At 37.8% G+C, this 16,879-nt stretch overlaps 1 protein-coding gene across 2 annotated transcripts; it reads right to left on the bottom strand.

Moving 5' to 3' along the window:
* On the bottom strand, positions 8,938 to 16,504 carry LOC18786686. Of its 2 annotated transcripts, none has more exons than XM_020557980.1 (5): positions 16,314 to 16,504; positions 14,629 to 15,042; positions 13,204 to 14,324; positions 11,801 to 11,937; positions 8,938 to 10,483 (listed from the first exon to the last, which is right to left on the bottom strand). In XM_020557980.1, exons 2-4 carry the CDS (start codon positions 14,969 to 14,971, stop codon positions 11,860 to 11,862), a joined length of 1,542 nt encoding a protein of 513 aa, XP_020413569.1. In that variant the 5' UTR covers positions 14,972 to 15,042; positions 16,314 to 16,504; the 3' UTR covers positions 8,938 to 10,483; positions 11,801 to 11,859. The 2 variants fall into 2 exon arrangements, with proteins under 2 accessions (XP_020413569.1, XP_020413570.1); XM_020557981.1 differs by lacking the exon at positions 16,314 to 16,504 and adding an exon at positions 15,369 to 15,950.

Genomic DNA, 16,879 nt, shown 5'->3' with positions numbered 1-16,879 from the left:
CCCAAATCCATAGTCACCAACCCCCACCCTAGTCGCACTATGATCCCCTTTCTCCTTGCTAACAACCAACCACGAGGAAGCTAAGGGGGGGAGGTGGCCACTGCCCCTCCTCCCATTCGCCCATCTTCCCCTTCCTCTCCTCATCTCCCCTTCTTTTTCTCCCATATTTTTCTTTCCTCTTATCCCCTCTTCTCCTCCCATTCCCCTCCCCAAATAGTCTAGATCTATTTGGATCTAGGTCTATTTGTCTGTTTGTTTTGTTTGGTTGTTTTTGTAGTGTTCCAGGTGACTGGTGTTGTCTTTGTCTCGGCGGCGGCAACAGTAGTGACTTTGGATTGTGTCTCTCCTTGGGAGAGTTGTGATACCTGGTGGCTGATGTTTTGTCTTTATTTTAAAGGCGGCCACAACAGCGACGCTGGTGGTAGTTGTTGGGATGTGGTGCTCTTCTCTACTCTGCGCCGACCGAAGAAGTATGTTTGGTCATATGAAGTTTTCTTTGTTAGGCTCTGAGTTGAAGTGGAGTGCTTCTTATGGGTCTTTTTACTGTTGTTTCTATGTTCGTCCTCCGTGTTCTCTTCTAGTTTCTGCTATGGTATGACTTACAGTTTGTATAGGTGTCAAAGGACTATGATTTTGCTCATAGAAGGCTTGTTTTGACAATTGGGATGTTCTGCGGTCCTTTCATGTAGGTCTACTGTGTTGGTCTCTAGTTGCGGTTCTCGTCGGAGGTCTTTGTGTTAGGTTTTGTTTTTGACTTGTTCTTTTATTGTAATGGTCCAAAATGATCTGAATTGGACTATCCTGTTAGTCCATGACATGTGTGGTACACTTTCCTCCCCTGGGATTCTTGTCATAGGAAAGTTTTTAACGAGGCCACTGTATCATATCGCTCTTTGTACGTCTATGGTTTTATGAATGAATTCTCCTTCTCAAAAAACCACCACCGCCACCTACTCCACCCCCTAAACTGATTTATGTCATCCATCACAACATCTAGGTTGGGTGTGTTGAAAAAAAATAAAAATTTCCAACTTAAAGGAATGAATGTTTGCATCAGGCATGCTAGTGATTCACTATATAGAAGAAGAAGATAAAACAATTACAAGCAGTCAAGTGTTTTCCTCATACTCACTCGTAATTAGGCTTATTGCCACACTCACAATAACCCTTTCTAACCACACTCAAGCCACAAATAATATGACTCCCTAAAGTCCTTTATTTATAGTGCATAAGTCTTAGAGTTACATGTGCAAGAAAATATGATTAAAGTAGGAATACTAAACCAAATAGGAATTGAACTAGAAATCTAAAACCAAAAAAGGAAACTACTCATTTTGCTCATCTAATTGTATATTCTTAATCAACACTTTCTTCCCCTAAACTTCCTCGAGTGTTTTGACAAGTTCTGGGAAAAGAGAGAGAGAGAGAGAGAGAGAGAGAGAGAGAGAGAGAAAGAAAGAGGTTGAGATTAAGATAAAGACAGAGAAACAGAGAGACAGAGAGACAAAGTACCTTCATGTAGGGGCCATGGGCTAGTTTGGGGGTGGAGCAGGGCTACTTTCCCCCACACTACCTTGCCTATTAATAATCAATTGAAATTTGTTGAGGGGTGGGAGAGGGTGGGGCAAGGCAATGAAGAAGGTGGGTGAGGGAATGGTTGACGGAGAAGATTGGATTGTAGGTTAGGTCTTTTTTTTTTTTCTTTTTTCCAGATCCGTTAAGGTTGGTGTTTGGAAGGGGGCGAGTGGGTGGGGTGGCTAAATTACTTTATATTAATCTAATCTACGAGGAGGGGGATTCGAACTTCGGTGCAAAGAGGCAGATTTACTGCTTGGGCAAAATAGAAAAATCAAAGTGTCTTGAAGAAAAAAGTGAGATTAGGGGTGGATAGTTGGACCAAATACTCGAAAAATCGGCCAAACCAGATCAATCAGGTTGGTTTGGTCCAATTTTTGTGTATTTATTTAATTTTATTGTCAAATCAGACTAAACCGATGAGAGTTTTAAATTGGCAGTTTCACCTTAACCGAACCGAGCCTCTTAAAATGCCTAAAATCCAAAAGTTTTTGCCAAAAGGATTCCAACCTTGACTTTACCCTCCATATTCCACACACTAAACCACCAACGCAACAATGCTTCTTGTGTTAAACGTGTTAGGGTAACCTTTACATATCTCCTCTCCTCTTATACTACACCTGCTCTCTCTCTCTCTCTCTCTCTCTCTCTCTCTCTCTCTCTTTCTTCCATTGATCTCTCATTCTTATCTCTCCCCTTTCACTCTTCTACTTCTCCTCCTTTCTTCTCTCATGTCACGTCTCTCTCATTTCACCAAACCTCGCCACCTCGCTCACAAACAAGTCTCCTCACCCATTGCCTCACCTTGGCTTGAAAACTGCAACCAATCCACACCGAGCCAATCGTTTCGATTAACTGAGGGCGTTGATGTTTTAAGGTGGTGGTTCGACGTCAGTTCAAGAAATCTCTTCCGATGAGAATGTCAATTCGGTGGGCAATTTTAGGGTAAACCTGAACCAAACCACACCTAGCCCAGCCCTACGTGAGATAAATGTAATGAGTGGAGAAAAAATAATGTTTTTGGAAATTTTTTTTTTCAAAACCTTTTCTATTTAAAATGCTTTTAAAAAACAGTCCTTTATGAACAAAGCGAAAACTAATCAAACTAGGATAATAACGTTAAGTAAGATCGTAAAGAGATATAGACAAAACAATTGATACATTATGTGATAAAGGTCATCTCATCAACCTCATAATTGAAAGTATGGAAATAATCACGGTATATAATAACTATCGATCCATAAGCTCATAGACATGCTTAAAACATTACTACCTAGGGAATGAGAAGACCAACCACAGAGAGTGAATTCGATGCACGTGCATGATGAAGAATTGGGGACACAAATAGGCTATCCAGCCACACACATGCAGAGTAATCTTGATACACATGTAGGATGGGGGGATATGCTAATTGATCTAATTGGTGGTACACACGTAAATGACTCCCAAGGGGATAAACATACACGTCCCAAAGCCTCTGTGCGCCTAATGGGTCCAAAGACCTAAGTATCACTATAACTGCTAAACTTGAGGAGGGTACTCATAAGGTGGTTTCAAAACCACTTTCTCATCTCAAACTAGATATGTATATACAAATTTTACAAGGTTAAACAAAAGTCAAGGTCGTTTCAAAGCTTAAGAATCTAAGCTCAACAATGAAAAGTATATTGTATGAAGTTTCCATAGAGAACCATAATCAAACGTAAATGTAAACAATTGTCAAATAAATCCTTTGTTACACCGAAACGATAATAAAATCCAGTTAATTTGAAAATCATCAATATGATACGAAATATTATTAAAAAGAGACGGTTACATGAAATTTAAAATAAAACCCACTCATAAAGGTCCGAAGCTAACTCAACCCTCAATAGGTTCATCGTCGATGGTAGCGGAGTTGTGGCACCTAGATCAAGATAATAAATTATTAACATTGATCGCAAAAATAGTCTCAAAGGGTCCAATGAATGTTTTAGGGCGTTTTTGGCACTCAATAGGGGCCTCGAAAAGCCTTCAGGCCCGCTAGGCCCACTTAGCTCGATCGGTTTAAAACAAAAAATCACAAATAATCTCCGATTTCGATGAAATTTATATCAATGGAAATGACCCTTGAGTTCAAAGATGCATAAGTTTTTTGTTTTAACTCCAATTTTCGAACTATTTGCTTTTACGAGCTCATGGGGTTCAAGCTCTATGTCGTGGCATAAAGACAAATTCCTTCATTTGTCTCTAAACAAAAGATCCATTCAATTTCAAAATATATATTATTGACGGCATAATGGTCAAAACACATTAGAATTTTAATAAATAAATGAAACTTTGAGACGTCTTGTTACATACTACCTTGACTAACTCGCATAACCCACATCTGCACCACCAACTATTATCTTTTAAGCACCCTTATTATATCCATTCAGGCAGTTTACTAATAAAACCTATTTTTCACCTCTAAAATTATAAAGAGTGATGAGAAATACAAAGGCAAAGAGACAGTTTTACATTTTGCCTTCACTGAAAATTTTCATTGCAACTTTCTAGATTTAAACTAGTAAAATTTCTTTTATATTGCTTTCACTGAAAATGCATGTTTCCAAGAACATAGATTCCAACACTAATATTTGTTTTGGCAGACAGATCATGACGTAGTTAGGTTACCAACTAGCTCTTCTTTATTGATTTTTTTTAAAGGGATTTTAAATTCAAATCCCACTTCACCATGTTGAAAAGAAAAAGTAGAAAGGCAAAGTGAGTTATGGTGGGTAAGGTATATGATTATTCACTTTTTTTTATACTTCGGATCTAGAACCTCTACTTTGATTTTCTCTATTAGGATATGCTTCCTTCTAATCTCCACATGACACCTCAATTAAATGTATTCTAAGTGATTTTTTTTTTTGGGAGAAATGGAATTCATTCAAAGAATCAAAGTAGCATACGTAGAACAACACGAAACAGTGGCCTCGTTAAAACCTTCCTGAGGGACAAACCCCGTTATAGGAATAGTACCACACATGTCATTGACTAACAAGATAGTCTGAACCAGTCACGCCAAACCAATGCTAGGGCAAGATAAAATAAAACAGCAAACTGACACATAAACCTCCGACGCATAGACCTCTGACGAGAACACTACAACACAATCCAACTGTCAAAAGAGTCCTGGTATGAAATCATAGCCTTTTGTATAGCCACAAGACATCGAGAGCATCCAAAAAAGAACACAATACGCTAAGAAGAAAGAAAACATCCACTAAGCACACCATATCCAGCCACCTCCAATAGCAATTGGCGATGAAAGAAGAGAAATCTGCAAGGAACAACACAAAAAAGAGACTAACCCCGCAAACAGGCGAGGGAAGAAAATAGAATAAAAAAGCCCTCAAGCACGTCGTATCATCTCAACACTGACAAAGAAACCTTATATGAAAACATAGTCCTTGAGATCAGCTAAGAGGAGAACAAAAAAAACACCACGCTACAATAACAAAACTAGCCTAGCCACTTAACCTGAACACGGGGATTGACAATCCGCAAAGATTTGTATACATTGTACCTGCTTACTTAGGAAGATGACTGGCCTCAAGTCATTTGTGTAAAGACACTAAGATAAGTATATAGATGCTCACTAGAGAGTCAATTCACTAAACGCGATCAACCGGGATATCTTGTATGAAAGTTTTACTTACATGTCAAACAAGATCTCCATAGTTGTAATAATGTAAATTAGTCCTCAACTTGAGCACCACATTTGTCTTGTGGAAGCGTTGTGGATCTAAGATCATACTAAATAGTTAAGTTCTCTCTAGGGCATAACTCTATAGGATTGTTGGGGTTCATGATCAATCCATGGAGGCAGGTGACTGTGCCATAAGGGATCTTTACCTTAAGTAAAGAAGGAGAATGCTCTAACGATATGATTCAGGAGTCTTCAACTAAAGCACTAGGTATGATTGAGAATGGTCATTCCAATCATACTTGTATGAGTCATATAAGCTTGGAGTTCATATTAGCGGCTTGACATGTTTTCAGTGCTATATTGATGTGACCAAGAGCATTGAGTTAGAGAATGACCATATTACATTGTAATTCCAATCGAATAGGTCTCTCCATCCGATTCCATATTTACTTGGGTAACCGTGACGTGTTGCTAGAGGTCACTCATGGTTTGTGGAAGCCCTGAGGAGAATTAAAAAAGGGTTTTAATTCACAATCAATTAAGGAAGAGTTCAAATCACCCATTGACTCGCCAATTAGAACCTAACGGATCGCACATCCATAAAGGTAAGAGATGGAAAATTAATTAGGAGATGATGAGCAAGGATTAATTAGTTAATAGAGATTAATTAAATAATCACAGCTTGTATTGGTCTCGGGACTTGTAAACTTAGTTAGAGAGGTTCAAGGCCCATTGGACTTATAAAACGAGATGTGCATGACAACTTAAATGGAGAAGCCCAAGAAGCCCAATAACAAGAGAAATTCGGCCACCATGTTCATATGGGTCATGGGTGACCCAACTTAAAATGCCCTTGCTAATAAATACATAGTTATAGGATTGAGTCATCTTAGGGTTTTTGGATGATGAGAGGTTAAAGAGGCAACACCATGCTCCTTCCTCCCCTCCACCATGGCCGGCCACCACAATACTAGCACCTCCACCTCCACCTCCTTATGGTTCTTCATCTCCTCATCCATCCTCTTTCTTTGGTGTGTATGAAGTTAGAGGCCAAACATTTGAGTGGCTCTCTTTTAGAGAACTACTTGGTCAAGGCCCTCCATGGGTGATCAAACTTGAGCTTTGCTGAAGGTAGTGCTTCAAAGGTATAAAGAATTCTCTACTACTCTCTCTAGTAGTTTGTAGAAGTGTCTAAGTGCTTCAATCCATTTAGGCCTAAAGATACTTGGGTTAAATTTTGTTTTTAAGCTCAAAGTTTTAATCTTTGCTTCCATTGCCTAGAGCTCAATAGCACCATCATATAGGCGCAAACGGATCCCGAGTCGAAGTTCAAACGAAAAAAGTTACGATCAAGAACACAAGGTCCAACATCGCGAACCTATGATTCTCAATTTACGTTAATTGATCATCGTTAGCTCGTGCAATCTACAAAGATCCAACCATTGTATGATCTCCAACACTTACTATGTTGGTATGGGTGTTTTTAGGATCGGGTAGGAACTTACGGATCTAGAATCCAAGGTCCATAGGAGCCCCCTACGAAGATCTGATCGTTGGATCGTGGCCGAGTTAATAGGATGTGCTTCTGAGATGTTTTTGGCATATTGGAACTTACAAATTGGAAATCTAATGTTGAGAAACCCAAGTCAGTTTCAGGAGTTGTTGTTTTGATGTAGGACCCATGTGATCTCTAATAGTAACTTTTGGTGAAACGCCCTCAACCATTGTGTTTTGTTGTTGTTAATGTTTACGCCTCAATTATGAAAGTTAGGGGATGAACTTGTCGGTTGGAACCCCAGGTTGATCTTGGGGGCATCTTTGTCATTTACGCACTAAGATACAACCATGAATTCACTAAAGCCTTAATTATAAATATAATGGCTTGATTTGGATTATATGATTACACATGTATACTCATTTTAATCTAGTAACTTTTAACCCAAATTATGAGTTACCCTTTCCTAGCAGTGGTTACAATATGTTTAGAGAATGTGTGATGTGTCTCACACAAGTATATGACCAACATACTTGCTCTGTTTGTGTGCACGTGTTTCACACAAGTGTATGACCATCAGATCCCTACTTTGCTTGTGGGAAGGTGTTTCCCACAAGTATATAACTAGCAAATTCCCTCGATGCTTGTGTGAATGTGTTTCAAACAAGTGTATGACGGTAGATTCCTTGCTTTGTTTGTTTGGATGTGTTATGCATAAGTGTAGGACCATCTTAATCCTACTTTAGAAGCCTTTTCTCTCTCCTCCTCTAGCATGACCGGTTTTTGGGTGGGTATTAGGTCACTTGGGCCACATGGTCCAAGTTGACCCCATTGACTATATTAGAGACCCAATTTCTCTAAGCCCATTGGGCCTCCATTCCCAAATCGGAATTTTAAGGGCCATTTCATTTTCTATGAATTAATATAATTAATTAACTTTTTAATTAATTTTATCTATAATAAATTAATCAAACTAATTGATCTAACTGTTGATTTAGTCATCTTCTATAACTACCTAAATTACAAGATTTTTGGTGTGCGATCTATTGGATTCTAATTAGGAAGGTAGTGGGTGATACTTGAACTCTTTCTTATCAATTGTTAATTAAAAATCCTTTTAAATTCTCAATATGATGAGGGCCGAGTTACAAAATGTTCTAAAAACTTCAACAAACTGTGAGTGACGTCTAGCAACATGTCATGGTTATCCAAGCTAAAGAGAATGTCTTTGGATAATCCATTCAGTTGGAATGACAAAGCAATTCGATAAGGCAACGATGGTGCCTTAGGTTTAAGGATTAATCTTACGCTATTGCAATAGTGAAATCTTGTATGACATGTAATTAAAACTTTCATATAAGATTTTTCATTTGATATCGTTCAATGAACTCATTCTCTAGCAAGAACCCGTCAGAAAACCGAACCACTCCTCTTCTCAATGATTGATTTCGGTTGTTGTGACGAACCGATTGATATCCACATCGGTTGTGGTTCTAGATACTTAATATCATTGGTTACCAAAACCGACCTCTTCTTCTCTGTCTCCCTCTCTAACCCATTTCTCACATCTTGAGCGAAATCATGTCACATGACTTCTCTTCTCCATTTCTAACATCTTTTACTTTTAAGGTTGATATTGGGAGGTACATGGTGGCGCTATTGTTGGTGGTAGCAACGTCACTTGTGCGGCTAATATGGAAGAGTTGTGCGGCTGTTATGGGTTTTAGATAGACCTAAGGTTTCTAATATGGTCGACCTCATTTTTGTGGGCCTTTATTTTGTTTATGGGCTCTCCTACCCATTGTTAGCATCTATGTTGCACGGACACTGCACTAAGTCCAAGTGTTGGACACTCAGACACTAAGTCCAAGTTTTGTATATAGTATTGTGAAATTGGAGCATGAACATCACTATTTTGTTCTTTTTTAAATATAGATAAGTATTATTATAAATTATTATTTTCAATTACCGTATCCACACCCCCGTGTCCTATTTTTTTGAGATTTGCCTTTTCACCGTGTCTCTGTATCGCCTTGTTCGGGTCGACGCAACAGAGATTGACATATGGTTTCACTTTACAACCCCAACTATACCAATGCATGTTGGTAGGTTCATCGATTCCTTCATTTCGGTTCAGTTATCGAACCAAACCCAACATGTATCATTAACATTTCTATCTAAAGGACAAATATGTGGAAATAGCATACTCTATAAACACACATCAATATTATTACGCATGTTACATGCTTACAACAGTAAAATATATCAGACCTTGTGTCTACATCATACACGTCTTTAGTTCACATATCCCACGCACTGCCCACAGGGGGATATGCATAAGAGGCTAGTGCAACTGGTGGATGAAGTCTTGTACACCATATTGAGGGCAAACTGTATCATACACTCGTTTTAAACTTTGACAAAACGGTTTCTTCAAGATAAGAGCCCATCTCTATCTAATGCATTTAAAAGAGTTTCTACGTGATTGAAATATATATATATTTTTTTTAATTTAAGAAAAAGTTATACTTTCTGGGGGAAAAAAAGGGCAGGTTGTCCATCTCCTGATCTGCGCAAGGACAAGTCTATGATCTACTAAAATAAGAAAAGAGAGAGCTTGGAAACACTGCCCTTTAGATAATAGCACGCATGCAAACTTCAAACAAGCCTGTCACTATAGTCACCAATATCATGAATACTTGAAAAGAAAGTCATCGAACCTCTCATAACAGGTTGACTTAAATTTTGCATCCTTGCTACCATCTGAAGAACGATGCTTACCAACTTTCTCCTTTCTTCTCTTAGAAGAATGGGAACTAGCCGTGCTGTAAATTAAGAGGTCGACAGTATTGCTTCAATCTCAGAAAGAATAACTTCTTGCCATAAGCCCGTAGAAACTTCTTTCAAGTTTGTCGCCATAAGGATTGGATTCTTGTCTTCAATCTGAAGTTTTGTCAAAGTCAGATGAACATGAATACAAGCAGCCCTAAATGTTATACAAGCCTTCATCCACCAGGTACAATACCAACATATACATGTCATGGTATGGGTGGTATATGAGATATGGAAACATATTACAATATTTCTTCTACGAAACACCTTTTCAAAATATATATATTTCTTCTGCGAAACACAACTTGCACTCACACCAGGCTACTGTCTTTAAGAAGCATAAAGACCAACCTGACAAGCAAATATCTTCGGATAGTATGACTTCAGCCAGAATTGCGAAGGCAGTAGCTCAAAGCGCATACACTGATAATCCAAATATGTCATGCGAAAAATTCTCATCAGTGAAAAAAGAATCCAGAGTTTCGATAAAACCATTAAGACGATAAACCACGAATTCTTCATTTCTAAAGATGGTCCTGACGTAAGTTTTGCATCTTTTACTCCAGTACCAGTATTTCTTGTTAAATGCGCATAACCTTGTGGAAACCACATGGAGATGATGACGTTGGCCATTGACTCGGGTACCATTAACTACAGACTGTTAACTATGACTTGAAGACAAGACGGCATTGGCTGGAGGTTGTTTCACCGTTAAGAATTCAAGAGGGCATTATGCTTGTTCGGGATAGCACTTTCAATAAGAATCTTGCACAAAAATGAGCATCATAGTATTGGTGATGGCAGCACCAAATAGAATGATTTTATATACTTAGGATCAGTGCTAAATTCATTCTTATAAGCATCAAGGGACTGCAGAACAGAATATTTCGATGTTCATTTATCACCTGAAATTATACAAGTATACATGTCAGAGAAAGGTAACAATATACACAATAAGAAACAAATATAAAGCCTCTTAATGCAAAGCCATCAAGCACCATGCTTAAGGGGCAATTATTGCAAACATATGTTTTAAAATTTAAATTAGCTTCACAGTGAATGCCATATAACCCATTCCCTAGAGTATATAATAAAAAATTAAAAAGTAGGAATATGAGATACATGTTGCCAAAAGAAGAAGAATGGAAGATGAAAAGGCACAAATCTACAAAGGAGAGAGAAATTGTTAAGTCCCATAAAATTAAAGGGAAAAAAAGGACTAAATTACATTAACAACCCTCAATTACTAAAATCTCAATTTAGTCCCTGAATTTTAACTTGAACAATGTCAACGTTAAACTATGAATTAGTGTCAAAGAGAACCTTTTGTTACTAACATCTATTAAATACTCTTCTACATGAATTATGCATGAGAACCTCCTGTTACGAACATTATAAATCAATAACCCTATAGAGCATACTGATGACAAAAGAAGTATTAGGGATGTACAATATGTAAAAATATTGAGGGTCCCCTATCTCAACTGTTGGTTGGAGTGCAAACATACTGAATCCAGAAATGTTTACCACCATGAAAAGAAAGTTTGTGATGATCAAATCAAACGTTTTGACACCATATTACTTCGGGAATAAAGAAATCCAAACATCACCCACCTCTTCCGTCGAATTCAATCTCTACACTGAATTCAACACACTCAGTAATGAATCCCAAATCACCAATGCAAGAAACAAATCCTAAAAACACAACCAAAGCAAAACTCCAATCCTCAAACTGGTACTGCCCCACTAGCTCATCAGCTCCATGGCATATTGGCATTTACTCTAAAAGGAAAAAAATCACAACTTTTCTCTTGCTCTTCATGGTCTCTTCGTTTTATTAACACCGCCCTCAAATCCCCAACCATAAGATTATTGCATCAAACTTTTCTTTTGGGGGGTGGGGGTGGGTGGGGAGGGGAGAGAAGGCTATTCTTTCGACACATTTAATGAAACAAAGGAAGAAGGGTGTGCTTCTTGCTGTCTGGTCTGTGGGTTGAAAATATGGTTGAAATATGCCATCCAAGCATGCAAACCATGTCTTTTTTATTTACTGACACGGAAGATAATGTTTCCCACCCACTTAAACACAAGTTTATTTTAATTTACTCCAAAACAGGAAAAAAAAAAAAAAAAAAAAAATGGGAGCACGTTTTCGAAGAAATGAAAGGATGTGGGAAAACAACCCAAACAGAAAGATATTGAATTGAATCTCAAATCCTTACATTGATAGCTGTCCAGGCATTGGAGAGTAAAATGAACAATTCTATGTGCCCAATGAAGCTTACTGACCCCATTGTGCAAACACCCACTTCATCCATGTAGATAAGCAATACTTGGAAAGATATTCGGGTAAATCCTCCTACAAAACAGAAAAAAGATTAGGATAGCGAGAAAACATCCTTCATCCTCTAACTCCACTACGAATGACGTGTAAGTTAGAAGGACGTCCCAATTTTTAAGTTCAAACGAGATCAAGTTTAAAGGACTGCTCAATTAATTCAAAACAAGAAACAGAAAAGAAAATAGGAAAATCAAAGCTAAACTGATTACAACCATTGCCCATGGATAATAAAAATGGATCAATTATAAAATAAACCACTGAATTATGAGGCAAATTTCCATTTAGTACCCAATTTTCAAAATCTTTCAATGTCAAACCCAAAGTTCAGAAACTTTTTGAAGGTCAACCTACTGTCACTTTGACTGTCAGGTCAAACCTTGTGTGCATTCTGCTAGTGTGGGACCGAAGTTCTAGATGACGTGGACATCATCTGAGATACGAGCTAAGGCAATTTCAGGTTTCCACAAAAACTTTTCCGCCCAAATGTTGTACACTGGTAGTGGTCACTCTAATTTACTCTCTTGGCAATGGGCCTTATCAAAGGTCACACGGGCCAAGCATGCAATGTTTGGGCGGGAAGGTTTTACCAAAAAACTGAAAGTTTCTATAGCTCAGATCTGCACATCATCTAGAGCGTGGGTGCCACACTGCCATGTATGGGCATAACATTTGAGTAGGCAGTCAAAGTGGCAGAAGCTTGACAATTAAACGATTATCGATGGGTTTGATATTGGATGATTTCGAAGATTGGATACTGAATACAAATTTGGATCACAGTTCAGGGCTGAATTTTGTAATGGACAAAATAAAAATATAAAATGAACTAATATAACAAGTACTATATTAGTGCAACACTTTACCCACTCAGCTTATATCAAATTATGCAAAGGTTTGATCTCAACCATCGGTGAAAAGACAAAGTCACTAATCTACAATATGAAATCATGAATGACGGAAATTAAACCAGTTGACTAAGCAATTGATATCAAGTTCCAGATCCTCCTAAACACACCGTACAGTTCAATGAATTTATTTCCTTGACATGTTTTCAAGTACAATTATACAGATCATGGCCTACTGTAAGCTTGGTTCTACACTACGCATGTTTACTCCAGAAAAGAGCTTACCAAAAGATTCTATTTGGGTATGACAACATTAAAAGAAATAGTAGCATCCATAGTAGAAGAGTTCAAACAAATGCATGGGTAAAAGGCAATTGCGGTAAAATGTAATGAGGTCAAAATGATTTATAGAGCACATAAGTAGAGTCTAGGAGAAACTTACACTGTTCCATGATGCAGAATACTCATCAATTGAGAGCAACCAACTTCCAACATTAGATTGCAAATCCAGCCTATTTTTTGTGGTTCCCAAATCCAGCAACTCATTGTCGCTGTCATCATGATTGATGTCCCTTTTTCTTTTCCTTCTACTATGTTTTTTCCTGTGCTTAACTGTTTTGGATGCTCTATGATCCAAATCAGAAACACCACCTTCCAACACTCCATGATTATCTAGAAATAAATATCTATCTGATTTTCGGAAACTTATTTCATTATGCATAAATAATAATTCCCAAGACTTGGGAGTCTGGCATTTTTCTGCTAAACTGTAATAGATAACCCATGACTGAAGCCCCAGCAATTTAAATGCTTCTATATTCTTCATTTTAAAGCAATCTTTGATTATTGAGGCCAAGCTACTGTCATTGTTTGGGATTCCGCAAATCTTCAAAACAATGTCTTCAAGTTTTTCCTTTTCCTCGTGGGCCTCTTCATCTCGTAGAAGTCGTAAAAGCTGGCGTCCATGATTAAAAACTGCATTTAACAGTAATATCTGATCGAAGCACCTAAAATCACCACACTTAGAAAGTATAACCTCAAACAAATAACTTGAGTCCATAGGATCCTTGAGCTCCATTCTAGGGTTGAGATTCTTATGAAGCATGTTAAGAAAATCACATAAGTCCCACTCATCAAGAGTAATAAGAAGGCGTTTGCACAACGAAGAAAAACATTCCTCCTTCAGATACTCACTTGTGACTTCCCATACATCTCTTGAATCCTCTTTATACATCAAATCAACAAAAAATTCAACAAAAAATTTTCTATCAACGAACAAAATTTCACCATCTTTAAGTGACTCAGAAAGCTCATTGGACAACCAAAATTCAGGGACATTTTCAAGGAAATTCTCTACAGTTTCCTGGACATCCAAATCAAGAAAGTAATGGGGCTTTGTAGCAACCACTGCTGGTGATTGCCCATGTTTTCCCTTCCACTCAAGCTCCTCCCAACAAATATCTCGATTAACAAAAGAAAATTGCGACAATGCCTTAGCACCAGGTCCATGGCCCAATCCACCGCCAGTTCTAGAAAACCATTGAGATATTCGTGTTGGATTTCCTGCATTTTCAACAATGATGTCATTATCAGAATTCCTAAAACATCCACATCATTGGAGGTTGGCCAGCCCACCATCCTACATCAACATATTTATCAATCTTCCAACAGGTATAAACACAGCAGTCTTTATCCATACTAAATATTACACAGGAATAAATATCAACATTATTGGAGATACAGAAAGTAAACGGGAAATGATGATATTCAATAGTAAAAATAATACATACAAGAAACTAAAGTTAATGAAAAAGAGGACAATTAACTCAAACATGAACTGAATGTATGAAATGCAAAATTGACTTGCCTTCAAAGAATTTCTTAAGTATGTAACTTCTCTTGGCAATAATGGACCCTGCCTTGTGTGGCCTATTCTCAAATATCATTTCTAGGAGCTGAGATGCGAAGCCCCTCTTCAGCGGCTTAGATCTCAGCAAGTTTGTAAGTAACTCGCACTGATGTTGACGACTGATGGAACTTATGCCAGCTATCGTGTTACAAAGCCACAGACGAGCCTCTGATCGACCTCCAGATGCCATGACCGACCAAATAACAGATTCCAAATTACTCAAGAGAGATACTCTCATCTTGGCAGAATTGTCATCTCCGTTGTCATTCCAGATGGGCTCTGATAGAAACAAATGAAGCATTATATATCCAAGGTTATCAAGGTGCTCAGCTCAAGCACCTTATCCCAAATAAATGATTCCAGAACAAAGTCCTGCATAAAACCAATAGCATTATCAATATGCATCACCTCAAGCAGGGGAAGTTCAAGAACAGAAAATGAAATGATTATCACGCAATGAACTTAAACTACAACATATAACAGTCAAACCTCTATTAAAAAGAGAATAAAGGAATCCCAGCAACATACGTTACAGGAATTACTTACACTTGTAAACACAACTAAGACAACAAAAATTTTCCCCGCAGAAAAAATTATCACTCTTGATTGAACTAAAAGAAGGATAACAAATAGTTTGGTAAAGGGTCTTGAAGAACATGGGGAATCATAAAGTATGGCTGACTCAGTGGCAGTATCACCTTCGTTGCACCTGGTGGCGACTTAAACTGGATAGGAGGCTGAGAGAAGAGAACAACTGGGTTTGTCAGATGAAAAATCTCGAACCGGGTTCTGACTCCAATTTTCTTAAGAAATTTATTCAGGCAGGGGCTTTAAACGTTGTACTCCGTCAAAAGTTGGGGCTAAGGGGGAGAACGATGTCAAAGCGCGCGCGAGAAAACCAAAAGCAGGGATTCACGAAGCCATACTCAGATGCTCTGAGGAGGAGTGGGGATCAGCTAGCCCGATATCTAAGGAGTTTGAAACTGACATGCGGGAGGAATTGGGAGTTCCTTCTGAAATGGGTTCTGGGACTGAAGAAGAATCGTCAGAGTCCGAGTCTACCAACGACACGGATTCTGCTGCAGTGGTTTAACTAAATATGCAGAGATTCTACAAGAGGCAGAACAACACAGAGACATTCGTATTACCCTCCAGACAAACTATTACTTCATCCCAACATAGCCAGAGATAAAAGAAGTAAAACGCACAGCATAAACCCTCCCATAGAAAGGGTTTATTGTGCTTATATATACTCAAATATGCCAAAGAATTTGAAAGATTAACCAAACATGAAGAAAGACAAAGCATAAACCTAAAAATTACGAATAGAAATAACCCTTAAAAAATTGAGATTGATTGCTGCAAGCATATAAAACCCAAAAAGAAAATCAGGAAAAAAATTCAAAGTATCCACCCGAGAATTAGAAAGTAGAAATAGGAATGATGTTAGGTACCAAACCAAAATTAACACAGAAAAAAACCAGTAGAGCTAAGAAGTTGAGAACTTCGAAATTCTATCAAGATAAAACCCAACCAATGGTTGAAATAATTTCTTGCAACATGAAACGGGTGTTGCCATAAACCACAGAAAAATAACAACAACAAATTCAATGAGATGGAGGGAGTGAACTAGGGTGGCTTACCCTAGGCTATCATCTTAACTGGAAGAGGGGGAGTGTGGAGGTTCTGCTCAGAAACAGAAAGCTTTGTCTCTCAACGAAAAGACAAAAATTAAAGAAAAATATGAGTTTTTTTTTTTTTTTTTTTGGGTCGAAAGAAAAAGATGAGTTGAGTTCATAAATTTTGAACAGCAGGATGGGCTTTTATCCACGTGGCGTTTGGGAATGTTCGATATTAATAATTTTATCCTAAAAAATAATAAGAGAGAACATTTTAGTAAAAGAGCAGACGGCATTGTGATGTTTCAGAAGTCGCACTAGCTTGGTTTCTTGGACCCTTGAAGTAAGAATATGGGATTGAAAATCAAATGATCCTGTCTGTATGTAATTATATATTTATTTTCACTACTAGGCAGACTCATGACTTTGTGCTGTATGCATTTGGATCGCATTAATTAGCAATATATGAACACTAAAAATAAAAGTACTTTTCTTAAGAGTACTACAACAATTGCAACTAATGTAGTGATGGGGTACAATAATAGTGATTATTGATTGCCTAACCTAATATTCTTCTAGTGTGTTTTCGG

The sequence above is a fragment of the Prunus persica genome, chromosome G2, assembly GCF_000346465.2.
Source record: "Prunus persica cultivar Lovell chromosome G2, Prunus_persica_NCBIv2, whole genome shotgun sequence".
Classification (NCBI taxonomy): domain Eukaryota; kingdom Viridiplantae; phylum Streptophyta; class Magnoliopsida; order Rosales; family Rosaceae; genus Prunus; species Prunus persica.
This window is presented reverse-complemented; position numbering and strand designations above follow the sequence as displayed.